Source organism: Hippopotamus amphibius, chromosome X, assembly GCF_030028045.1.
Source record: "Hippopotamus amphibius kiboko isolate mHipAmp2 chromosome X, mHipAmp2.hap2, whole genome shotgun sequence".
NCBI classification, from domain to species: Eukaryota; Metazoa; Chordata; class Mammalia; order Artiodactyla; family Hippopotamidae; genus Hippopotamus; species Hippopotamus amphibius.
The window spans coordinates 120029011-120055915 of NC_080203.1; the positions used below are offsets into that span (position 1 = coordinate 120029011).

The window sequence follows — 26905 nt, forward strand, 5'->3', positions numbered from 1 at the left end:
CCGCCAGTGATTTTAATATGTTTTGCTCCATTTGTTTTGGTAGCATCTGCTCGTCTGTTCTTTTTATTTTGATTTCTTAGTTGGGTTTCTCATTTTTTTCCTTCACTAGAGGCAGCTTTTCTGAAACTCCTTGGGTACCTTTTCTAGACTAGTAACAAAACTGATAATAAGAGAAGTAATTATGTAAAATGTCAAGACTTTAGATTCTAGAGTTGTCCAAATTTGTCCTCTTGGTACAGTGCTTAGCAGTTACTGCACTGGGAGAGCTGGACACATTTTATGTCTTATGTGTCTCAGTTTTAGATTTAGTTTCTTTTTCTTCAAATCCCAGTATCCCCTCTGCATTCAGGTGTTGTTAGAAGCAGAGAAAGCAGACTTACTCATAATTTAGAATCCTGTTTTTTCAAGTGATATGAATATAGATACTGCTATTTTTGGCTCAGAAGAGGCTGAAACATTACAAAGCTGGTAACTCTGTGCCCATGCATGGAAGTAATCTGCCTAAGCAACGCATGTCACATTGTCAATTTGCAATATAGAGGTGAGCAGAGTGTAATTGACAGGTGACCTTACTGTGCTTACAGTCAAGGGTTATAGGATCTCTGACATTTTGGTGTAATTTTTGTATTCATTGCCCAAGAGCTCAAACAACTCCAGTTTTTTCTGACTAGAGCCTTCAGTCATAGGTCATTAGGAAGGAGAGGAGACAAGCAGTCCCGATAAGAGATAAGAGGTCTTGAGAAAATTAATGAGAAACCAAAAGAGATATAGCTGAGTTAGGGAGGCATCACAGTTTCCAAGTACTAAAAGTGGTTTTATGGGGCCACAGAGCAATATGCATGTGTGTAGCCCAACCCTGACATTAGTCTAGAAATTCCATGTGAAATGAAGATCTAACATGGGTTGATCGTCTTGTCATGAAGTTGAATGACCAGAAAGAGGCAGGGGTACTCTAAGAGGTGATGACAGAAGGCAGTGAATGAATGTGGTCAAGAAACTAGAACTCAGGTGATTGCTTGGGAGTGTGGAGAAGTGATGGTCACTGTGGCAAAGAGAGAAGGCTAAACGGAGTAGAGGAAGAAATGAAGAATTATGTTGGGGTTGGTGGTTGAGCATTCTCTGGTCCCATTGATGGCTGAAAAAAAGGGGAGCCCCCTTTAATTTGAGACATGGTGGCCAGCTTGGGAATAAGGGAGAAGTAGCCAATAGTGAGCACTGATCAATTCTTCCTCGTCCTGTGATGGGAAGGTTGTGGAAATCTTTCCCTGAAAGCCCCTGTAGAATTGGGTAGATGACCATCTAAAACCCACCTGTCTGAAATAGATTAAATATAATAACTCAGGAGTTGAGAATGGGTTATAAACTCCAGAAGTACCATCATTGGTCTCTGTCCTCCTTTGTCACCATCTTCCGTGAATCTGTATTGTTTTCCCTGTGCTGAGCCTGTAGCGAGTCTTTGTGGAAGGCACAAAGAGGAATTGCTGCTCTCGGGAACTCAAACGTGGAGAGCGCTGAAATGAACGTTCCCCATTGTAATAGAAAAGGACAAGGGATTTCTCAAGACCAGAAAATGCATTAGTTGGGATATTTTGCTGCACACATTGTCTTCCCCACGCCCCCATAAAAAAACCAAAATATGCCTTTAGAAAATAACATATAACCACAAAAAGTGCCATTTAAGAAAGCACATGATTAAAATAGGTGATTTCGTGTTTTGTTTTTTAAATAAAGGTTTCCTTCCCCTCTATTTTGTGTGGTTTGGAGTCTTTGTATATGTTACAGAGAAAGGTGAAGAGAATGGGGGAATATTTCAGTACAGGAAAATGAGAACATGCAAAGTGAGTAGTGAAAGATATACCATTTGTTCATATGGTGAGGCTCTGCTTTGTCTGAAATTTATCAGGCATCCTAAAGAGAATTTATAGCCTTAAAAGAACTCTTTTTCCTCCTGACGCTTGCTATGAAACTAAAGTTTGAATGAATGAATGAATGAATGAATGAATGAATGAATAAAATGGCAACCAAGCACAGACTGAATTGAATTTTTGCTCCAGCAGACCAGAAGTTATTCTTCAAAAGGTTCCTGTTAAAAGTGCATTTATTCAATCTGTCTATACCCTGAACTTACATCCCATTTAAAAAAAAATAGGCTTGATCTTTGAAAGTCAGAAAAATTAAGGTATGTTCACGTTAAATGGAGACAATTGTCAAATAGCTGAGAAATGAAAATCACTGTGAAATCTCTGTGATTTTAAGAGTTGTTATACTTAAGTCAATAGTCCTAAAAGCAGGGGAAAAAAATCAAACCTCAAAATTTGGGGGGCCTGGTTTTCATCACACTTGGTTTTTCTCCCATTTGAGAAACTGTAATAATTACTTTGGTTTGTGTTTAAAAAGATTTTTTGCTTGTGAAAAACTGGAGAACTGGTAGAAAACTGAGAACAGTTAAGCTGTGGAGACTGCACCAATAGGCCACATCCCTTAAACCAGTACTTCTTCAAATACTGAGGAATGAGGACTCTATATGGAATCATACATTTGAAACAGATACAAAGTAAATTCAACTCTTTTTTTCAATCCCTTTCACATGTTGTAATAGGAATTCATGGGTTTAATTAGAAGAGCAGGAAATATATTTTTTGACTTTGAAAACATTTGATAAAATGACAATACTTTATTTGGAACAGCATTAATTGAAAATGACTTTGTAAACATTTGATAAAATGACAATACTTTATTTGGAACAGCATTAATTGAAAATGACTTTGTATCATCCGCTTAGTCACTGAGGATATGAACTGATGAATAAGTATAAGTAAAGTGTGATGATAAATGGCCAGGGATGCTCTATATGGGTGGTATCTTGTGAGTTACCGTCATGACTCATTTTACATCTGATGTTTTTAACATCCTTACTAATGACTTGGAAAAGGAAATATAATGACACACTAATGGAAGCTGCATGTGATTTCTAGTTAGGGGGTGTTGCAAATCAAGTCAGACCTTAAGAAAGGAATCAATATTGTGGAGAGGGAGGCCATCCTTTCTACCTATGCTAGTATGTGCTGTTTTCTTAAAACTTTTATTATAAAAGTAATCACTGGTTTGTAGAAAAACTGAAAAGTAGAAAAATGTGAAAGAAAGTAAAAAGCAGGATAATTTAATCACCCTGGGGCCTACACTGTTGACATTTTTTCGTGTTTACTTTCACTCCTTTGCCATACATTTTAAACTGGTTGAGATCATACCACATGCGTAATTTTTTTCACACACATAGTTGTGTTTTTTTTCCACTCAGCATTATATATAATTTCCCCTGTCATTACAAAGTTTCAGTAGACATCTCTTTAGAAGGCTGTGCAATGTTCAGTTTTGAGGCTCTAGATACCTCGAAGGTCTGGGAGATCTGGAATTTGGTGGTTGTATTGACTTCTGTCAACATTATGTTTAAATCTCGCATATTATAGCTGAGAACACAACACTTTCTTGAAAACATAAAGATAAAAATAACATAGGAAAACCGTAATGGGCTTGTGGGCTGTGCAGCGGTAGGCATTCTGCAAAGGTTTGTTGACTTTAATGTACTACCTATAGGATCCACACAGAATTCCAGTTGTCCCTTCCTTGCTCGTATTGAAAGAGGCCTTTAAGAGCCGCCTTTGGCAGGAAAGCTCAGCCCCTTCCAGGTAGAGGCCTGTGAATCCAGCTTTTCACGTCTAAGTGTCTGTCAGTAATTTCCACTCATGGCTTTAGAAATCTGTGCCACGTGAATTTATGGTCTCATTTGGCCCCTGTTTCTTAACTGCCTGAGAGGAGTATCTGTTTGGCCTAGCGATTTCGAATTTCTTCATCCATTATTGAATGGATGCCAAGCTTTTCAAAAGATGGCTTGGGGTGATTTTCTGTGGTGGTGTGTTTGCTCCCGAGTATCAAAACGCTTAGTAAAAGGCTTTCTGTTCTCTGACAACAGGCCGTTTTCCCCAGACACACGCCTTGTTGTTTTTCCATCGTTGACAGTAGATAACAGTTTGGACGCAGCCAGAAGCAGTTGGCATGGGCTCGTACTTGAGGGGCTTCTGGAACAGTCTTCCGGCCACTCACTGTTGGGCGCCACCTTAACCGAAGCTTTACTGACCTGAAAGCTCTGTGGGTTGTCGGCTCTGGTCCTCGTCGTTTCTCCTCTTTTCTTTGTTCTGTCTGCCTTTCCGCCCAGGCCGTGACTATATGGTGATGGTTGTTGCTTTCCTTCCTTGATCTTGTTTTGGAATTGTTGCTTTCCTCCAAGCCCGTGTCTGCTGTGTGACCGTCTTGTAAAAGCTGCTTCATGCTTTCCAGTCCCCAGGCAGAGGAGTGGGACAGTTAACCTGCTGTTCTTAAAAACTGTTGTAATTGAAACAGTCATTTTTTGAAACTAGATTCATAAAGAGGCATGGTGATGATTGATTTTTTTTTAATTCAGTAAAATTCAATAACAGTAATAATGGTTAAGCACTTTATATACTTTTTTTTCCCATTTAATCTTCCTGGAAAATCTATGAAGTACCTATTGTCTCCATTTCAGACAAGGAAACTGAGGTCTAGAGAGGTTAAGTAACTTTCCTAAGATCACATAGCTGGTAAGTCTGATCTTAGAGGGGATTCTTACTCAATACTAATTCCCTCTTGCCCCCAGATGCTGTCGTGAAAGAGGAAACATGTTAATTTGTTCCATCGTTATATCCCTCATGCCTAGACAGTGCTTTTGCATGCAGTACTTTCCCCGTAAATCTAAATGTTTTGGTTGAATGTTGTATTTATTTATTTATTTATTTTGGCTAATTCATTTTTATTTATTTTATTTTGGGGTTGCATCGGGTCTTAGTTGCAGCACGCAGGATTTTAATTGAGGCATGCAGAATCTTTTGTTGCAGCGCATGGGCTTCTCCAGTTGTGGTGTGTGGGTTTTCTCCTCTCTAGTTGTGGTGCACAGGCTCCAGGGCTTGTGGGCTCTGTAGTTTGCAGCACTCGGGCTCTCTAGTTGAGGCACGCAAGGTCTGTAGTTGTGGCGCAAGGGCTTAGTTGCCCCGTGGCATGTGGCATCTTAGTTCCCCGACCACGGATTGAACCCGTGTCCTTTGCATTAGAAGGAGGATTCTTTAGCACTGGACCACCAGGGAAGTCCATGAATTTATTGCTGACTACAGTAAATTATGAATATTTAGTACCTCCAGTGTGCAAGGCACATCAAAGAATACAAAGATTACCAAGACATAGTCCTTGCCCTCCTGCCGTGCTTACAACCCCAGTCAGTTAAACAGACACATACTTAAGTAGCCATAATCAGAAGGCGGAGAGTGGTGAGTGCCGTTCTGGAGATTCAAAGCAAGTTCGGTAGGAACAGGGGGAGGTGAGAGAGAATTCCAGCAGTTGGAAACACCAATCAATCTACCATTTGAAAACGAAAACATTTTTTTTAAAACACAGGCACATAAAAGCTCTTGACACATATGAAAAAGCATCTTTCTAATCTGACAAATTTAAAGTAAACAGTTTTGTCAAATATGTCTCTGAAAATGTCTTCAGCTAGAGACAAAAATGGGAAATGTATTTTCCTCAAAAGAAATTTCCAGAGAAGCGTTTCTATCCTTCAGAGTAAGGAAAGGAAATGAAACAGTTTCAATTAGAAAAGAGGTAATACTTGGAGCACTGTTTTGTTGCTTGGTTTTCAAGTAAAATTGCTACTGAAGAGGCTAGGACATACAATGGAATATTATCCAGCCTTAAAAAAGAAGGAAATTCTGACACATGGTACAACAAGAATGAATCTTGGGGACATTACACTAAGTGAAATGAGCCAGTCACAAAAGGACAAATACTATATGATTCCTCTCATATGAGACACCTAGAGTAGTAAAACTCAGAGACAGAAGGTCGAATGGTAACTGTCAGGGACTGGGGCAGGATGAATGGGGACTTGCTGGGTACAGAGTTTCGGTTTTATAGGATGAAAGGAGTTCTAGAGACAGATGACAGTAATCGTTGCGTAACAACGTGAACGTACTTAATGTCACTGAACTGTACACTGAACAATGGTTAAAATGGTAAATTTTATGTTATGTATATTTTACCACAATTTTTTTTAAAGGCTTAGGGTATGCTCCTCTTTCCCTGCCAGCCCCTCTATGTAGGAATATCGACTAGAATGGCAAAAAATTGTTCATGAGGCTCTGATATCCTGCTATTTAATATTCAACCACAAAATAGTCAGGGGTACAGATAGCGTGTGATGAGGTGAGTTAGAGGACAAACCCATGTTTGTCCAGAAACTCACCTCAGTCTTTCAGGATATACTCCTTCCACTTCTGTGAAAGATAACCTATTGCCCTCGTAAAGACAATCTCTAAATCTGGCTAATGCTAAATAGCTCTGGCTTTAATCCTATAGGACCCATTCTTTACTTTGATCAACTGCGCCACAGGTTTCCAAAGAATAACACTTATTCCTTTTATGAATCATCTGGACTCCCCAGTTTTACAGAAGAACGGAAGAGAAAACTGCATCAAAGGTTAAAGACAATGCTATTATCTTTATATTTTATTTTTATTAGAAAGAATGAATTCACATCACATACTTATGCAAAACCAGGACTTCCAAATTACACCCAGAGGTCAGGTACGCATTGCCTACATCTTTTAGACATAGAGCAGAATACTTAGAAAGATGACCCCAAGGTGCTCCAAGAATGGAGAGCCTCAAAAAGAGATCAAATTGAACTCAGGGCACTTTAATGACTAGTTACTAAGATATTTAACAATGAGGGGTGAACAGTCAGCTAACTGTTCAAAACTATTACTGGCCTACTGTTTTTTCACTAATGTCACCACGCCAGCATCAGAGACCTGAGAAATGCATCCACTGTGATTCTTCTCAGTAGAGGAGATTTTCCATGCTGCTTCCCTGAGCCACTGTACCTTGCTCTTTTGCCTCTCTAGTCAGGGTCTGAACTTACTGTTCTTTGTACACCACTGGCACTCAGTACCTCTGTAGAATGCATATACGTTGACTCAAGAACAGAACATAATTTGGGTATTTTTCCATCTATGTGCACACCAATTCGCAGTCGCTGATTTATCCCTGTCGTGACTGTGGAATATGGACAGGTTGGCAGTCTACGTATTTCTCCGGCCTCTCTTCTACATCCTTAGTTTCACTGCCTCAGTTGGATCATTGTGTCAACCACCTAATTATCTCTTTGACTGTCGCATGCCCTTGCCTTTCTTCTTCATTCCTCCCAGCGCCACCAGATCATTGGTCTTAAAGTCACAAATGTGATCATGCCACACCTTGGCTTGCTACCAGTTGCCTTTAAGACAAAGCACAAACTGGAACATTGGCCCTCATTTACCTTGCTCACCTCCTGGTCCCTCCTTTCCTCCCACCTGCAGGATCCCCCCCTTCCATCAGCCCCGTTCCGTGCTGCGAAGCCCCCATCCCCTGCTTACATTCTAGCCTTCACTCCTGCTTTTCTTTAGCTCGAATACTCTCTACCATTTTCTACCTGGCAAATTCCTACTCATCCTTCAGAATTTAACTCAAGCTGCATCATTGCTGTGAGGCTTATTTCCCCATGTAGACTTGTTAATGGCTCCTTTTTCTTTTCTATGCACACTTTTATTGTAGTGTTTGTTGCTTGGACTGTGATGCTTTGTTAATTAGTCTGTCTCCACTGCTAAATTTTGAACTCATTAAAGGTCCAGGATTCTGCCCATCTCATCTTTGTATACCCAGCTTCCAGCATAGATCATGGCTCATGGTAGTTCTAGAAAAGAATACTGAATAAATGAATGAGTGAGTGAGTGAAAGGAAGGAAGTGAGGGCGGCAGGGAGGGACAGAGAAAGAGTGATTGAAATGTGCCTTCACTTTAAAGGTAGAAAGGAAAACAACAAAATGTGGCTTTGCCCTCAAGTATCTCATATGCATAAAAGTGTCACGATCAAATGTGTCATGATCAAAACATTTAGCCAGCTGGACTTTAGTTGAACCTTAAAGGTCAGATGGGATTTAAATATACTGGAGGAGAAGGTGCCATCCCACGTGAGGGGAATAGCCTGGACTATGTTGGGATTGAATACGTCAAAATATTGTAGAGCTGGAAAGGATCTTTGTATGTTAATTGAATTCATACGACGACTTTATTAGAAGATTAGGACTTGGTCCATGTATGTACAGCCCGTTTCACATTAAAGCACTGGATAAACAGAACTCAAACTGGCCCCATGATATTTCCTTCTGCCATACTATCCTTCTCTCTTCCCTACCCACATTCTTCTTAAACTCTCCAAATGCATCTAAAAGGAAGGTATTATTGATCAAAAGATAAAACTAATCCTCTAGTAGAAGAAAGGCTTGGAATTTTTATTTGTTGTAATGTCAGAAAATAGTCTTTTGAAAGCATAATGGTGAATTGTGTTTTGCCTAGGTGGTACATGAAATGGAAATTTACTTTGGCTTGTTTATCCTCTGTGAATAAGATGATCCTACAACAAAATAGCATGCAGGCTCTTCTCTCAGGAACAGTGGGGGTAAAATAGAAACAGCATTTTCATATACTGTCGGACGTTTGGAGACGTGCCTTCTATGATTTTAATGTTGTCTGAATATACATCCTCCACCTCATTGAGCACTTAAGTAGGTTTTGATTCCTTCTTCAGCACTGCATTTCCCCAGCACAAGTGGAAGCCCCTACTACACCCTCAAAAAGTTATTTTGCTTTGACAAAGTCAAAATCCTACTGCTCCTGTGAATGCATGCGTTGGAAGGTTCTTTCCAGCTTTTTAGAGCATGGTCTCCTGAGGTATTCAGAAAGCAAACAAATGAACCAAATGATCAGATCCTGGCAGAAGTTAAAGTGCATGATAAATTCTAGAATTTGGCTCAAATTCTGAGGTACATCTTTCTACTGATGCACACATGTGTCTCAGAGAGAGAGTGTGTGTGTATGTATTTAATATGCAAATATAAAACAGACTCTATATGTACATGTTCAGTAAAATGATAGATACTGAAGATTCTATTGGACAAGATCGAAAGAGTAAACCCTAGAAGATCAAATGGAAGCATCTAAGATGGGATTAGGTGTCTTATAGTCAGAGAAAGTTTGCCATTTGAGAGATCTGGCAGGTTGTAGCAATGAGAAGTAAGCCCTCAAATCTCTTCAGGGCATTGGGAATTTACATGACTAGCCATTGAGAAGCAGTATATATCCTGAGTGTTTTGAAGTAGATATGGTAAGGGGTGATGGTGGAGGGTGATTAAAGTTTGAGTCTACAGGAGAGCGACTGAAGTGACTTGAATTGGGGAATAGGGTTCTCGTCTAGAAAACTGTTGAAATAGTTCCTGTGATAGTAACAAAGCCCGTAGGCTGGGGTCAAAGAGGAAGGGATGAATCTGAAAGCAGGGACTAGGAGGTGGGTTTGATACAGGAAGATGCAGTAAGAGAGTAGTCAATGGTGGGTTCCAAGTTGTGAGTCTAGGAGACAGAAAGGATGAGCCAGGAGAATTTAGGAAGCAGAGGTGGTGACATTCACCCAGCTATTCTGTAGACTGCTCGTCTTCGTGATGTGTCGTAGGTATCACAAGAAGCAGGATTTCTGCGTTCAGAAAGTTTAGATAACACCGAGAAAATTATGTTAAGGATAAAATTAATCAGTAACTACAGGACTTCTCAGAGCCTTTACTATGCTATTATGCAAGGATTAGACCAAACATTCTGTGTCTTTAGGTGTCGTGGTGCTTAGTTGGTTGGTTGGTAGAACATCTTGGAAACACATTTTGGAAAATAATTTCAGAACAAGAGAATGGGGTGTGTGTGTGTGTGTGTGTGTGTGTGTGTGTGTGTGTGTGTGTACACATGCCTGGATGCTAATGAACCCTCCAAGTGAGGGTCTTTTGATCATGATAGATAGGAACTTGAGAAAATGTGAGGAGCAGGCTACGAAGAGTATTTGGAAGTCATAGGCAGAAACAGGTCCATAGACAGGAAACATGGCTGAGATTGGGTTCTTCTTTATGGCAACCAATAATTAATTGGAGGTTGGGGTCATGTGCATGAGAACAAGGGAGTAAGGCAGGGGCCATGGAGGTCTAGGAAGACATTCTGCTGTCACCAGAGACCAGGCTGGAAGAGCTGATATGTGACAGTGACAAAGAGTGGGACTCCAAGAGGAGTCTGGTTTGCCAAGGAGGACAGCTCCCCTCATTTTCCTGTTGTGATGTGGTAGGACGCTAATGGTAGGGCAAAGGGTGAGGGGATGGCGTCCCCAGATTCCTGGCTCCATTCAACAAACACTTCCTGACCCTTCACTTTGTGGAGATAAGGGAATAATTGACATCTAGGTCCTACTCTCAAGGTGGACACTGTTTCTGAAGAGAAAGGAGGAGAAAAGCAGTTAAACTTCCAAGTGTAATACAGCTAACAAATGCTTCTAAAGCAGCTGTGAACCTGACAGGGTCTTTTTTTTCTCAGATCTTTATTTGAGGGTAATTGCTTTACACTGTTGTGCCAGTTTCCGCTGTACAACAAAGTGAATCAGCTGTATTTATACATATATCCCCATATCCCCTCCCTCCTGAGCCTCCCTCCCACCCTCCCTATCCTGGCCCTCTAAGTCATCCCCAAGCATTGAGTTGCTCTCCCTGTGTTATGCAGCAGCTTCCCACTAGCTATCCATTTTCCATTTGGTAGTGTGTATATGTCAATGCTACCCTCTCACTTCATCCCAGCTTCCCATTCACCTCACACCCCGTGTCCTCAAGTCTGTTCTCTACGTCTGCGTCTTTATTCTTGCCCTGCCACTAGGTTCATTAGTACCCTGACAAGGTCTTTAACTCTGGTTGGGCAAGGAGGCTTAATGTAACTTGAATTATCACTAACTTTTCAAGACAACCAGGGAAATAAACATTATATGAGTAACTGTAAGTCTTAAACCCAACTTCATAACCAGAAGACTACTTTTTACATTTTATCTTTTCTTATAGCCAAGTTTAAAAGAGACTTACATGAAGCCTGTCCCTTTGGAAATGTCAGAATTAACACAGTGGTATGTGAGGTATTTTAGAGGTAACCTCTGTCCCTAGAATGGAGCTACAAATATATTTTTTCTTTTACTGGACCATGCATTTGATTTTTAGAATTTTGAGCTGTCTTTTACTCTGGCATATCTTCTGTTGATAGCAAGTCGTTTAACCTGGGCCAACCAAAGGCCGGTGAGTTGATAATTGCTAATGTAGTTTTCCCAGCGAGTGGAAAAGCCTTCCATTAGAAGTGCTCAGGCACTCCGTTGTATGGACACTCTTTTGTACTTTTTATAGTTGTCTTCCGGCTCAGACAGGAGCTGGCTGCTCACGGGGCTTCTGCGCTGCTCCTACCGCTCCCTGCTGAGCACCAAGAAGACTTTTCATAATACCATCAGTCATAGATGTTCCTCAAAGGAGCATGTAAGAATAAATATAAAAAGTTGACAGTGAGTTTTCATAACAGTTTGTGTGTCTCTCTGCGTTATGGTGGTAAAGGAAAGCTGAAAGGTTGTGGCTATGGTCATATACAGATACTGTTTTGTCTCTCTTCTCATTGCTGTCTCGCGTAGCCTGTATCTCTCGGTTTCCTGCATAATGACCGGGACATGGGGTAACCACGCTGAATGGTTGGACACCCCTCAACACACTGCTCTGGAGAACCCAAAGCATTGCCGTTTCATTGTGTGCAGTGATGTTAGCATCCTCTTGCCTTTTCGTCTGCTTCACCACCTCACGGTGAATGGATATTTAATAAATCTGTACTGAACAGAATGGGAAGGTATTTTCAGATATTAGGGTAGTCAAAGTAATGCCTTCAAAGAGGCATCCTTTATTTTGTGTTTTACCAGCTTTTTGAAACACCATGTCTTGTGTTTGGCTTTGCGTAAGCACTTGAGTGATGTCTCCATGTAGCTTCTCAGAAGATCACCCTCTTCTAGAATAGCCATCAGAAAGCCTGGTCTACCAACAGGGGGCTTCGCCAACTGCTAGGATGCAAGGAGCTCTCTCGCTCCTCCCCCTCCCCAGCGAACGTGGTTGCCTTTGCGATTTCAGAGTTTTCTGTGGTATTATTGGAGAAGAAACTTTCAGAGATGAGACTTAAACTTCTTTTTCCTTGGCATTGTCCTCTAACTGGAAACTTTTTTACACTCAAGGGAGCTTGCATCTGAATTAGAAGAAAGTCAGAGGAGTGATTTTGTGCTTGGTTTGAGCAGGATCCTGGTCTCACGCTCCAGCAGTTGCGAAGAGAAACACATATATTAGTCATTAGGGAACTGGATTCCACTGGAGTCCAATCTAGTGTTTGTCTTTCTGCAAGCATTAGTTTCGTCATTTTGGCACAGAAAAGAAAAAAAATTACTTGCTCCACTAACTGAAATCATACGTAGGTTATCTGTCCTGATGCTGTATTAGCAGATCTTACAGAGCTAGGAGTATATATGATGCTCCTACTGTAGACACCGCCTCCCCCAAAACTTTAGTTAGTACTTTTGTCAAGAGAGCTAACAGGAGAGGGACTTTTGGTATTAAATAGCCAAAGGGAAGAAGTTTTTGAATTATTAATTTTTAAAAATCAAATGGAGATTTTTAAATGGAGATTAAGGTGTGACAGGAGAGACAGAAGTTGACACCAACTCGGTGATTACCATGTGTTAAAGTGGGTTGATAGTAATAGTCTGTAGAGCTTTCAGCTCCACACATTTCAACTCCTTATGTACTTCCACTTCTGGATCAAGCAGCAGTCTGAGTTGAGGGGCAGTCAGACCAGAGTAACGTGGACTTGGGTCCTAGGAAGTCTTTAACCACAGCACCGAATACAAGAGGACACGTTGGGCTGAGCTATGGAGCAGAGCCCGAGAGTCCCTCCGTCGGAAGGCATGTGGTAAAACAGGCCCGTTTGCAGATCTCTTAGGAGGTGACAGAGCTGTGTCCTGAGCCGCGTCAACACAGCCCCTAAGTGTGTGGCTCAGGCTCGTCCTGGATAAACCCCCTTCTTTGTGACACCCAGGAGGCAGGAACTCTGAACTCTGCCAAGGAAGCCACAAGTGGAGATCCTGAATGCTATTCCATAGCTGCTGCAAGCCTAGCATCCTTCTTTACTGCCTGGGGGTGGACGAGAGATGTATGCATACGATTCCCCGATTTGTCCGCCCGCGTAGGCCTGCGCTGTGGCTGACCTTCAGTTATGTAGGGCCTATGTGTGTACTGGAACCTGGCATTGCTCTCATGATGACTGCCCTTTAAAAGCTGGGGTTTCTGTTCATGTTTAGCCCAATGGACCAAAGATGTTTTCAGATGTAGGGGAAGCTGGAAACCTGGTCAGAAAGCAGTAATTCACTACCTTTTGTCATTGTTCTTGTATTTAGAGGCAGGGCAAGGGGTAGAGGTTCTCAAATGGGGTGTTTGGAAAGGCATAGTGTGTTTGGGGTGGACGCAATGATGAACGAGCACTATAGGCTATTAGTGGGCAGGAGCAAGGGTTGCTAACTGTCCTCTCGTGTGAGGGTCTTTTCCAATGAAGCAATGTCCCAAATGCCAATAAAACTAAGCACCACAGAGGAGCAGCAGGGCTTGGCTGTCCCTGAAGGTTGGTACAGCCATGGGGCTCTGCCCACTTGGCCTTCATGGTAGTCTGAGCCCAGAGAGGCTAGATACAGTCTTCCATTTTTGGCTCAAAGCCATCTTACTATCTATTCATCTGTCTGTCCATCCATCCATCCATCCATCCTTTCAGTAGTCCTTTGGGGAAGGGTCTCATGGCTACCTATGCTCCCCCTCCTTCTCCTTAAGCAATATTGTCACATCGTCTGCTCTACTAAACTCCATTTCCTCTCTGAAGTGACTCATTTAGTAGCAATGACAAGTTCTTATGCCAGTGAGAGTAGAGAAGGGAGATGGCATTTGGTGGAAAGAGGTAAAGAAGAGAGGAAGAAGAGTGAAAAAGATGTTTTATAACTTGTCTAGAATAGGCACCCAAGTTGTTAATCCCAGAAAAGGTATTTGGTTAGTGCTAATGGAATCCCTCCTACATCTAGGTTGGTGGTTCTCAAACTTGAATGTACACCAGGATTCCCTGGAGGGTGTATTCAGACAGAGACTGCCAGGAACCATCCCCAGAGTTTCTGATTGAGAAAGGCTGGGGCGGGGCCTGGGAATTTGCTTTCCTAACAAAGTGCCCAGATGAGGCTGGTGCCACAGATCTGGGAACTATGCATCTCTAGGTCTGGGTCCTACAGAAGAGAGAGACATCTGAACAGCTCTCATCTCTGGGATGCCTGGAAGATCAGGCTGAGAGGGGAGGAACTGGCCTTAGTCTAGAGCTTCAGTCATGGCCCAGGAGGAAGAAGAAGGAGTTCAGGTCTAGCACCCCCAGAAGATGAGTGCAATACCACCTTCACCGCCACCCCCAATGCTGGGATCCACGCAGAGGCCAGTGTGCTGTATTTTCTGAAACAGCAAGAAAAAAATAATAGAGTAAGCTTTACTTCCTTATGTGTTTCTGTTCAGAAGTAAGTGTATTTAACTGGTGGCCTTTCCTGATGTCTGTTAATTGAATGCACTGGTAAACAAGGACATCAGAGATGGAGGGCAACACTTCCTTTTGTTACCAACTAAGGGGGAGTCATAAAAATGTACAACCTGTGAAAGTTTCTCTAAAGGAAGACCTCTGGCTTAAGGCCCAAACCACTAGATGTCTGATTTTTTTTCAGGAATGGAAGCCAAGTCAGGATTGGGCATAGTGTTTACTGCTGTATTTTCCTGATTTCCTCTCTCTACTGTCAGCAATAACAAAAGGATTAATTGTTTTTGTCTTCTTCTTCCTAATGTGTTAACAATAGTGATGCTTTATTCTGGTCCCCCAAAGGGAAAAACAAAGCGTGTGATGGAGATGCTGTTGGAAGTGTGAGCAGGAATGCAAATGACACCATGAGAGCGTCTATTTTTACTGTCAATTCCCGATTTTTCAAGATAATTCTAAGAGCAGTTTTTCATCAAATGTGACCTTATGGCCGAGTAACAACAAGCTTTTTCCCTCCTTGACGTTTCCTTGGAATCACACAGTGTTATTAGTTTGAGTACTTAGCGGCGGTTGAGGAGGAGTGGCATAATATTTTGGGTTTCATTTTTTATGCAATACAGAAAGCCCCACGGCACTAAATAAAAATGTCACCGTGTAAAATGTAAAGGCTTTCTGTCACAAATGTTTTTAAAAATTCGTGAAGGGCTGAGGATTAGATTTATATTACCTGCTTTCTGTGATTTATTCATATTTAATGCTAGTTTCAACATTTGAAGCATGAAGAACTTTTTCAAACGAAAAACTGTGGTGAATTAGTTGTATTTGAAGAAAAATTCCACCGTGCCAGTATTTGAATTATGCAGTTCATTCCCCTTCATGTGTTCAAGGGGCAGATGTGTTTGGTTTTCGCAATGGCCGAAATTCTCACTGGGGAAACTCATCATTGTTGGGGAGATTGATTCACGCAGCTACTGGGTTCTGACAGCTGTTTCCTTGGTATCAGTCGGCGTTTTCCTTGGGCATTAATCATCCTCACACAAATGTGGTGGCAAAGGAGAGGAATGGGGACTGACCTCACCTTTGGAACCATCGTTTTGCTGGTCATCTTGTTTTTCAGTTTTGTTGCTTTGAGCCACTGAGTTGCCTGTGTTTGGGGGAATATCTTTAGTTAGAGATAATATCCAATGTTTTCTGTGGATGGTTCATAAATAATGAATGATAATAGAATTAGCTATGAATGAAGGGAAGAAAATGAACTCCAAACAAACTCATGTATTTTTTTAAACTACTAAATAGATGCCTCAGGTCTGCAGCATTGGCCTTGCTCAAAGCCCTGGAGGGTTAAAAGGCTGGTAGGAAGGAAGGGAGCTGCCGGCCCTTCTCGTTCCACCTTTGGGGCAGACAGACCTGCCCTGGAGGACACGAGTGTGTTTACTCCCATCACAGGGCAGGTTGGCTTTTAGATGGCTAGAAGGAGACGCAACAAGGCGCAGTTTCCCTGGACACTCTGGTTTCTGCTTGTCCTTCCACCCGCCCATCATCTGTCTGTCCTTCTGGCCCTCTATCTCTCCATCCTGTCCTTCCTTCTGTCTTTTTGTGCCTTCCCTCTTCCTGCCATTTCTTCCATGCTGTGGACACTTTGAGCACCTCCTGTGGACCATACATTGAGTCAGCTTCTCATAAAATGAGGGGAAATGTACCTGTTTTCTCTGCTGAAAGTCATCAACCTTCTAATAAAAACCAAGGAAGAATGGGAATAAGAGGTATGGAATGCCTACAAGGATAAAGCCTTTTAAACCTGGTTTTCCCACTTATTTGTCACTGAGGTCCAAGCCTAATTGAAGAATGGCAGCCAATACACAGAGCAGTACCAAAACTAAAGTATGCAGTTTTTAGGACCAGTTGTGAGCATTTCATCATCATGAGCTTGATTTTTTTATTCCTTAGCTTAATGGAGATAATCATCTTGATAATTAAAATCATCTTTCCCCCCCCACAGACTATTGGCAAGAAGTTACCTCCAACTGCAGCAACTCCAGACTCGTCAAAACCAGAAATGGACAGCAGGACAAAGAGTGAGTTTCCTTATTTATCCATTTTATGTTTGAAAGCAGTGAAGGGTTTTATAATCATTGAAATGCTTTTGTAAAATCCTTACATAATCTTAATGGCTTTTTTAAAGCACATCGGGGGAAAAATGCACATAAATATGTGTCATTAGGTCCTACCAGTAGAATAGGCACAGGTTAGAGTCAGAACTTCTCAATGGAACAAGATGCTTTCCTGCTATTCGTTTCTCACTCACGCACAGAGCCAGGGATTATCCGCATATACCCAGAGCAGTTTGCCTAGTTCAGGAGGTGGGAAGATTCTAGAGAATGGCAACTCAAGCAATTTAGGGATTCATAGGCTTTCAAGTCAGAGAGGCTTTATCTTTTAGCCTAACCACTCAGTGGACACTCCCAAATCTTGACTTCCTGCCAGCCTTCTCAACACATCTCTGCTTGAATTCTTGTAGTTACACATGTCTTTCTTCTGTTGAGCCAGATATGCTCTTCCTGTAATTTTTACCCAGGGATTCTAGTTTCTGGGTCTATATTGATATTAGCCCATTTTTCTCCTAACAGTCCTTTAAGTATTTGAGGAAAATTGTCTCCCCCAAACCTTCCCACAGGTCAGGATTCCCCATTCTAAAGTTGCCAGATAAAATACAAGATGCCCAGTTATGTTTGAATTTCTGATAAACAATGAATAATTTTTTGTTGTTTTTAGTATGTCCCGTGCAATATTGGCTGTTTATCTGAAATTCAAATGTAACTGGGCATCCTGTGTTTGTATTTGCTAAATCTGGCTACTCTTCAATTCCTTTAGTCATTCTTCCAATAACTGGAACGTTCTGAATGTGCCATAGTCAGAAATAAGTACTTCAGTTCCTTCTAGGGATTTTAAGTTGTTTTTTTTTTTCAGCTTCAGATTTCCTTATGAGGATAATGTGGACAGACTACTAACCCAGTTTGGAAAGCCAAAGATTGAGAGAAGATATATCATACATATGTAATTATGATTAATATGAGAACAAGCATAGATTTATTCTTTTAGTTGCAGAAAAATATACCAGGAACTCCTTTTGCAGTGCAAAACAGGTAGTTTTGAGAGCAAATAAGGGATACTGCCTCAGACATAAAAAAATGAATTTATGGGACTTGCCAAGCCCCAAATGGTGGTTTAGATAACTATGTTCATGGGTATTAGAGATGCAGCTGCTAGACCTCTCTCTCAGTGTGCAAGGTGCAGATAAGGTCTGCATGCCTTCTATCTGTTAATGGCACAATGCGAGTCTGGCTAACATGTAGGAAGTGCACTAGTCTAATGCTCTGATCCGGCAGTTCTCAACCGTGAGTGTGCCTCAGAATCACCCGAGAGCTGGGCCCCACCTCCAAAATTTCTGAGTCAACAGGTCTGGGGTGGGGCCTGAAACTTTGCTCTTTCAACAAAATCCCAGGTGCTGCTGCTGCTCTGGTCTAGGGTCCACACTTCGAGAACCACTGTTCTGAGCTTATAGACGTTCCCAGGGACAAGCTGGGCCTGCGTTTATTCACGCGGGTTGTAGGCTTAGCATGCTAAAGCTGCCTTCACGCACTGAAATCTTCAAGATTCTTGACACGTCCTGAACCTTTTTTTTTGAAGAATTCAAAGTTAAACCATTTCTGATAACATTTTCTCTTGGACAGTAGCCCGTCCTTCCTTCCATCCAATGGCTCATTCTGTAGTTCTGGCTGTTGACAAGTTTATAAACGATCCAGGTTATTAGGCAAGTTTGCTGGGCTGGCTGGAGTGGGGGATGGGCAGGAGAAGGGGAAGACGCCGCAAATGTCAAAGGTAATTGGAAGGGGTCCTTGGGACAGGCTGTCCTCGTGACATGTGACAACCAGTGTCCTTCACCAACCTCACTCATGTTTGTGGAAATAATAATCTGAGAAACAGAGAAATTTTTTTTTAATGGAAAAGAGTTTCAATAGAAGTGAAAGAGAAATTCCTTATAGATTGTTCCTCTCTCTGCAGAGTAAATAGAAGAACCTTGGGTGACTTTTGAGTTGCTTTGGGGGAGGATAAGCAGGGGGGACCTGAGTGTCACTTGTAAGGTTGTGGCACAAAACAGGATGGTCTGCAGGGCATGCTTCAGTGACTAATCTATTCTCAGGCCTCAAAAACTGACCTTAAGCTAAGAGCACATCCATGTTATATTTTTTTTTACTCTCAGTAATGTCTGCAGGCAGGAGACTCAAGTCTTTTTTGGCAGGATCAGGTGGTGGGGGTGGAAGGGGCTTTAGAGCGGTGCTGGCCAGTAGAAATACTATGTGAGCCACATACATGATTTTACTTTTTCTAGTAGCCACATTAAAAAAACAAAGAAAAAACAGGAAAGAAACAGGTTAAAAAAAAAAAAAAGAAAGAAACAGGTGAACTTAATTTAAATATATTTTATTTCACTCACTATATCCAAAATATCCTTTCACATGTAACCCATATAAAATTATTAAATGAGATATTTTCATACTCTTGTCATATGTCGTCACAATCCAGCGTGTATTTTCCATGTATGCCACACTTCAGCTGGGCCTAGCCACATTTTGAGTGCCCAATAGCCACCGTGCCTAGGGGGCCACCGTATTGGACAGCATAGTTTGAAAGTAATTCTGGGATCTAAGATGGGCTTCCTGAGCCTGGATTTTAACACAGTTCATCATGTTCAGCTCCCTTCAGCATGTGGGAGGATCCTGACTCTAGCCCAAGCCTTGTTCACTCCCACAAGTATCTATTAACTCCGTCCATCTCTAGATGCATCACGGAGTGGGGATGAGTTGTTAATAAAGAGTGGTTTTACAGGGCTGGGTGGTGTGTTTTGTCTGAGAGTCAGGACGCACAGATTCTGGGACCAGCTCTCTTATTAGCTAGCTGTATGACCTTGGGCAAATAAGTTTATTTCTCTGGCCTTGCTCTTAGTAGTCTGCTTTGTCTATGAAGTTAGAGGGTTGTACGAGAGTGAAGCCCTCAGGTTTCTCCCAGCATCTATACTCTGATTCAATTACAAAAGCTTTACACTTTAGAGTGAAAGCTTTCTGCATTCAAAGAATTGAACAGCTGATGGGAGAGACAAAAGGGAGATGCGAACAATTGAGTAGGAATATGAGAAGATGTCATTTGGCACAGATGCCATGGATATAAATATGTGTGTAAGGGGGTGGTAGGTCGGGAAGAATCATCACTGTCAGTGAAGCCGTGAGAGATGTTTATTGACATACATGTTTTCATGGACCCAGAGCAAGAATTGCTGCAGTTTAATCTCACCCCTCACATACTCTCTGGCTTTCATCGTAAAGAGCGAATTCTGGGGTAGTGATTCTCCTTTGATTTCCATGAGGCACCCTAGACCACTAGAAAGCCCTCTCCATTTGGAACCTTTTATGCTTCTGGATTTTGATGCAACACCCAAGTTCAGGTGGAAGGACAGAGAGTGCTGACCTACTTTTAGAAATGACCCTGAGCTTGGGAACAGCACAGCCTCCTTCCTTCTGGTTGGAAGTCACACTCGTGACAAAACTTGCCCAGTGGTACAGAGGAGAGAAGCCCCTTCCCACATAGCTATGTCTTTAGCGTGCTCAAATACAAGCTCACATCATGAGTAAGAGTTATGATGATTCAAAAAATGTTCATGCGGTTTGCTGTCTTCTGAGGGAGAGTGAAACTCAGCTGAGCAGGGTTTATTTAAACAACTACCATCATCTCCTCTCCCCCTATAAAGCTTTTATGATATTGAAATTCATCGGAAATGCATGCTGGGGAACAGATTGCCGTAATTTTCATAACAAGAGGAAAACTGTCTAAATATTCATAAATGAAGTGCCCTGAGGTGCTTCCAGCTCACCACATCTGGAGTTCCCCTCTTTCTTACTACAATTGATGCAGATTTGTGGCCTCGGTGGGATAGAAAAATAGCCTGGAGAAAGGGTTATTTAGCATCTTCCTGAGCAAACAGTTCAGTCTTAGAGAGGCAGAGGACCCGTTGAGCAGCTGGGTTGGGGAAAAAAATAGTCCTTGACAGAATTTGTACAAAGGCAGGTCAGGCTTCTGAATAAATGATGACTGGGGGGCAAAGGCTAAATTTTCTCTGCTTAACCTCCCCTCATGTTAACACCAGATGCTTGTACCACCTTTCCAATCACTTTGTCCCTTGACTTGCTTTCTAGGAGTTGTCCCCTGTGATGGTGACACATAGTGCCTTGTGGTTATCGTTGGTCCCTCAAGGTGGGGGCTGTGCCTTCTACCTGACATCCCCACCATCCAGTCCAGGAAAGTGCCATGGACTCAGTGGGCACTGGCAACAGTGGTGGTTGAGCAGATGGAGAATTAGAAATGATTTCAATTTACCAGGCTCTATATCCAACAGTCTTGTAAAAGCAGCGTAGTAGCCACGGATCTCCTTTCCCAAGTTCACAGTCACTGGAAAGAAAAGAACCCTCGAGCTTATTTCAGATTTCTGGAGGGTTGACAGTGGTTGCTCTGCAGGGCTTGACAGACCCTTGTTCTTCCTAGCCACTGCCCTAGCCCGGTCAGCCCAAGAGTGCTAGGGACAAACTAGGCTACTCTGACAAAGTCAAGTTTATGGGCTCATCGCAACGAGGAGACTGCCCAGGAGGACCTGTGGAGCATGGCACCAAACAAAAAGAAACCAGGCAGTTACAGATGCGGAGGAGAGGGGGAGGCGAATGAAATGTAAACGAAGCAGCAGTGTCTTGATAGGCCTCAAGCGAAACACGCTATGTGAGTGGGACCACATCACATGTGGTCTGTGAGCTGGACCCGGGTCCTGTTTTTCTGGGAACCACCAAGTTAAGATAGATGTGCTGGGCTGTGTCCAGAACCCCTTACGTGAGGCCCTGCATTTTAATTTTTTTTTTTTTTTTGGGGGTACACCAAGTTCAATCATCTGTATTTGTACACATATCCCCGTATTCCCTCCCTTCCTTGACTCCCCCCCTCCTCGAGTCCCCCCCACCCTCCCCGCCCCAGTCCTCTAAGGCATCTTCCATCCTCGAGTTGGACTCCCTTTGTTATACAACAACTTCCCACTGACTATCTATTTTACAGTTGGTAGTATAGATATGTCTGTGCTACTCTCTCGCTTCATCTCAGCTTCCCCTTCACCCCCCGCCCCCTCCCATACCTCGAGTTCTCCAGTCCATTCTCTGTATCTGCGTCCTTGTTCTTGTCACTGAGTTCATCAGTACCATTTTTAGATTCCGTATATGTGAGTTAGCATACAATATTTGTCCTTCTCTTTCTGACTTACTTCACTCTGTATGACAGATTGTAGTTCTATCCACCTCATTACATATAGCTCCATGAGGCCCTGCATTTTTGTGGGGATTCAAGACTTCTTTTCTTGTGTTTCCTTCAGCCAAGGGTGGAACATTTCATTCTTACTAATACACTACAAAAAAGCAAAGTTTCTTTTAAAAGCTTTTGCACAGCGAAAGAAACCATAAATAAGACAAGAAGACAACCCTCAGAATGGGAGAAAATACTTGCCAACGAAGCAACGGACAAAGGATTCATCTCCAAAATATACAAGCAGCTCATGCAGCTTAATACCAAAAAAGCAAATAACCCAATCCACAAATGGGTGGAAGACCTAAACAGACATTTCTCCAAAGAAGACATACAGATGGCCAACAAACACATGAAAAGATGCTCAACATCACTAATCATTAGAGAAATGCAAGTCAAAGCCACAATGAGGTATCACCTCACACCGGTCAGAATGGCCACCATCCAAACATCTAGAAACAATACATGTTGGAGAGAGTGTGGAGAAAAGGAAACTCTCCTGCACTGTTGGTGGGAATGTAAATTGGTACAGCCACTCTGGAAAACAGTTTGGAGGTTCCTTAAAAAACTAAAAATGGAACTACCATATGATCCAGTAATCCCACTCCTGGGCATATACCCAGAGAAAACCATAATCCAAAAAGAAACATGTACCATAATGTTCATTGCAGCACTATTTACAATAGCCAGGACATGGAAGCAACCTAAATGAATGGATAAAGAAGATGTGGCACATATATACAATGGAATATTACTCAGCCATAAAAAGGAATGAAATGGAGCTATATGTAATGGGGTGGATAGACCTAGAGTCTGTCATACAGAGTGAAGTAAGCCAGAAAGAGAAAAACAAATATTGTATGCTAGCTCATATATATGGAATCTTAAAAAATGGTACTGATGAACCCAGTGACAGGGCCAGAATAAGGATGCAGATGCAGAGAGTGGACTGGAGGACACGGGGTTGGGAGGGCAGGGACGAAGTGAGAGAGTAGCATAGACATACATACACTACCAACTGTAAAATAGAGAGCTAGTGGGAAGTTGCTGTATAACAAAGGGAGATCAAGTCAATGATGGGTGATGCCTTAGAGGGCCAGGACAGAGAGGGTGGGAGAGGGAGGGTGGGAGGGAGTCACAGGAGGGAGGGGATAAGGGGATATATGTATAAATACAGCTGATTGACTTTGGTGTACCTCAAAAGGTGGTACAAGAGTGTAAAGCAATTATATTCCAATAAAGAGCTTAAAAAAAAAAAGCAAAGTTTCTGATAGTCTATGGTCTTAGAGGACAGACTTTCTCAGGGAATAAGGAAGCAGTAGTCACTCAGAGAAGGGGAATGTTAGGACCCTTTCCAGCTGTAGCATGTGTGCTTGGGAGAAATACTCTTTCCAGTTCATTTTGCAGCTGGCTGTATCTGCATTTGTATCTGATTTGCAGATTTTTACTTTCTCAGTCTGAGCTCATTTTTGCTTTCTCACCACGTGTTTGAATAGGAGAAAAAAGGGTCAACTCCCTTATGCTGAGATTTTTCCCAACCTTACCTGGGAACTGTTTTAATCTCTTTTGCCAGAATAGGTGTTTTTGCTCACTTATCTTCTGCAAAGCTCACTCACCCTCAGGCCTGGGAATTTGGGCACATCCAATATGAAACATGTTTCCTACCCAGCCCTTTAGTGCCTCTCACACCTGATATGTACTAAAGACCCCAGGCTCAGTATCTCAGGTCCCCGCTGTCCCTAGGAGGCACCTTTCATCAAGTACCCCAACACAGACTTTGCTGTATGGATTCAGAGTGAGGGGCCTGCCTGCAAGGGTGCCCATGCTGCAGACGACCTGGATTTCAAATACAGTCCTCTTGGAGGGAAAAAGTGAACTCCCTTTCTGCCATCCTGGTGGATTTCTGTCCTCCCAAAGATGCCAAGCTTCTCCTCATCTGAGCAGGAGAAGGTGCTGTTGAGAGGAGCCATGGGCTACTCCATACTCCATACTAGAGAACAGAGAGGCTTCCTTTGCTTGTCAGATTTTGATTTCTTTAAACAAATGTGTTTTCTCTTTTTAAAGTGAGAGAATGAAAAGTGGCATAATTCATAGTTGTGAAATAATTTGAAAGCCATATTCCCAGTAACATCCAAGACCAGAGGTGGTCGATGTGATTTGGGGTCACAGTCAGCTTTTTCGTGAAGGAAGGCGTTGGACCGGAGTTGACAACATAGTGACAAATGCATTGTGTTTTGTTTCCTCGTCTGAGTTTAAGTATAGACCGGGCTTTCTCCACCTTGGCTCTATTAACATTTAGACCAGATCATTCTTTGTTGGGGGGTGGGGGCTGTCCTGTGTCCATTGTAGAATGTTTAGCAGCTTCCCAGCCTCTATCCACTAGATGTCAGTTACACTTAGCACCTCCTCCTGGCAGGCTGTAACAACCATAAATGTCTCCAGGCATTGCTGGTGTCTCCTGGGAAGCCAAGTCACCCCAGTTGCAAACCACTGGTGTAGACTGTCGGGAGGGCACAGCTGTATCTCCGCTGCTGGGCGCACACTGGACACTCAGTTAATATTTATTGAACAAATGACAAGCCCAGTATTCATCCTACCCCTCCCCATAAGCCCTGGATCCTCAGACTGACCCAGAAATGTATTTCTCGCTTAAATCTCTCATATAGCACAGCCAGCCTCGGCAGCGCCACCACACTGGCCCACCCTCCAGCTCCCCAAGTTGTTTTGCTCCTTCCTCACATTGACATTTTGCTAATAGACATGGCTAGATCATTGGCTCTCATAATGTGGTCCCCAGCCCAGCAGCATCAGCATCCCCTGGGGATGTGTTAGAGATGTAAATCCCCAGGCCCTGCCCCAGCCTTATGGAATCAGAAAACCTGGGGGTTCTGTTTTTACACATCGTCCACCTGATGCCAATGCCCACCCAAGCTTGAGGACCACTAACGTAGACTTGTGTTTCTTAAGCGTGCCTCTGGATGAGAATCACCAAGAGGCTGGTTTAGCTGGTAGATTCCTGGTCCCACCTCAGACCTAGGGATTGGAATCCCCAGGAAAGGGATCTGGGAAGGCACAGAAGAAACAGGTGCCCCATATCACTCTTGTCATCAGGAATGGGTGGGAAACACCACTACTCTTCCTTCTCCTCTGGTCAAAGCCCGAGAACATTGTCCAGGCGGGGGCCAGTGCCATTTTACTCTTCCAAGAAGGGACCCTGAGCCTCTCCTTTGGGAAGTGATTTCCCCTTTTCTGAATCTCTGAGGCTTCAAGCTGAAAACATCACTCTCACCTTCTCCTCACTGTCACCTTGTCCAGAGCTCTGTGTCTGCATGCCTTATTTCCTCTCCTTGATTATAACCTCCTTCAAAATCAGGTAACTAGTTTTATTTAACTTAATCTCTTTTCCCCAGAACATGATAGAAATCAACACCCTTATTGCAATTCCAAAATACAAAAAACTCCCGAAAACGAAAACCGAAAGGTTTTATCACACCTTGGATGATAAAACTTGTTCTGGACTAATGTGCATCTAGGTATAGTCTTTATTTATCCCACCTGCGGTGACGAATCATCCATTTGCTGCAAAATTTTAACGTATTTGATGGTTGCGTGTAGCCCCAGACTCCAGCCGGGTATGCTACATATTATATGGTGTGTGCGATGTATTTCCTTGTAAAATCTGAAAAATTCTGTCCCCAGGGCTTCTGGTTAAAGGATTATGAACCAGTAGTGTCTCAGATAATATTTGTCAGTTTAATGAAAGAATTTTCAGATTTTGATGTTGGTGAAAGTAGACACCACTGAGCTTGATATTTTTGTTCTGGTGTCCCAAAGGAAAAGAAAATTTCCAATTCTAGGCATGACCTGGTACTTTCCATCCCTGCTGAAAGTTCTGGAAGGCTTCCTACCAGACTTTGTGACACATGAGGTTTTGATTGTCATGTCCTAAACTGAGCCCAGAGAATTGTCCTAAATTTAATGTTATTTTCGTGGTGTGTGTGTGTGTGTGTTCTCTTTGCTGATACATTTATTCTGTTTCTTCTGCGGTTTTTTTTTAAAGGTGAGGGTATTTGCTTAAGTTTGTTTGTTTGTTTGTTTGTTGTATGAATAGATTATAAAGCCAGCTGAAGGATGTCATCAGATGTGGTCATGTGAATTCAATTTCTTGGACAGTCTGTTTTTAATTTCATGTAAATTTGTAGAAATTTAGAGATTGACATAATGGGGTTTTTTAGGAGGAGGTATGAATTATGACTGGACTCGGTGTTTCTTAAATTTGGAATGCAAGTCATCACTTAGTAAGGGTCTCTTGATCGGGAACTGGGCAAGAGTTTCAGGGTCCTTGACCCTTCTGATATTGTACACCACATTTTCTCTGCTCCTTCGAATGTGTCTATGTTTTTTTATTTTCCTTTTCCTGGAAAGAGAGAGTCATTGCTTTTTATCAGATTCTTAAAGGACTCTGAGACAAAAAAGCTTAAGAACTGACTTAAGGTTTCAGTCTTATGCTAATTTGTTAGTATTTTAAAATCTTTCTAAAGAAAAAATAGAGACGAAATCATCTTAATCACTGGATAAATTGTGCCTTTATTTCTTTATGTGCGTGTGTGTGTTCGTTCCTATTTGATCCTGGACTAATTAAATCCATCTAATTGATGAATAGATGGAAAATGCCTGCCTCCAAAAATTAATTTCACTTCTTTCCTCTCCATCTCTGTCTGCTACTCATTTAAAATTTATAATCTTCCCACGTTCAAAAAAGATTTGGAATTATACTCTTAAGACATATCAAATACCTCCTCTTTTGTGAACTCTCTCCTGAATGCAATCTTGCCTTTCTCTGAAACACCATGACAATATTCCGTCATAGTGAGTTGATGCTTATTCGTGTATGTGTCTTTTCTTACTGTCATTCTTCTCTTCTTGCCTTTCTCTAGACA

At 42.2% G+C, this 26905-nt stretch overlaps 1 protein-coding gene across 3 annotated transcripts in view; it reads left to right on the plus strand.

The window, feature by feature from the left end:
• Window positions 1-26905, plus strand: part of SH3KBP1 (SH3 domain containing kinase binding protein 1) — a 333408-nt gene that overhangs the window by 208653 nt on the left and 97850 nt on the right. For all 3 annotated transcript variants that reach the window (XM_057718401.1, XM_057718402.1, XM_057718403.1), the window contains one exon: window positions 16576-16651. In XM_057718401.1, coding sequence (XP_057574384.1) covers window positions 16576-16651 — 76 coding nt within the window. The remainder of the gene's footprint in view (window positions 1-16575; window positions 16652-26905) is intronic.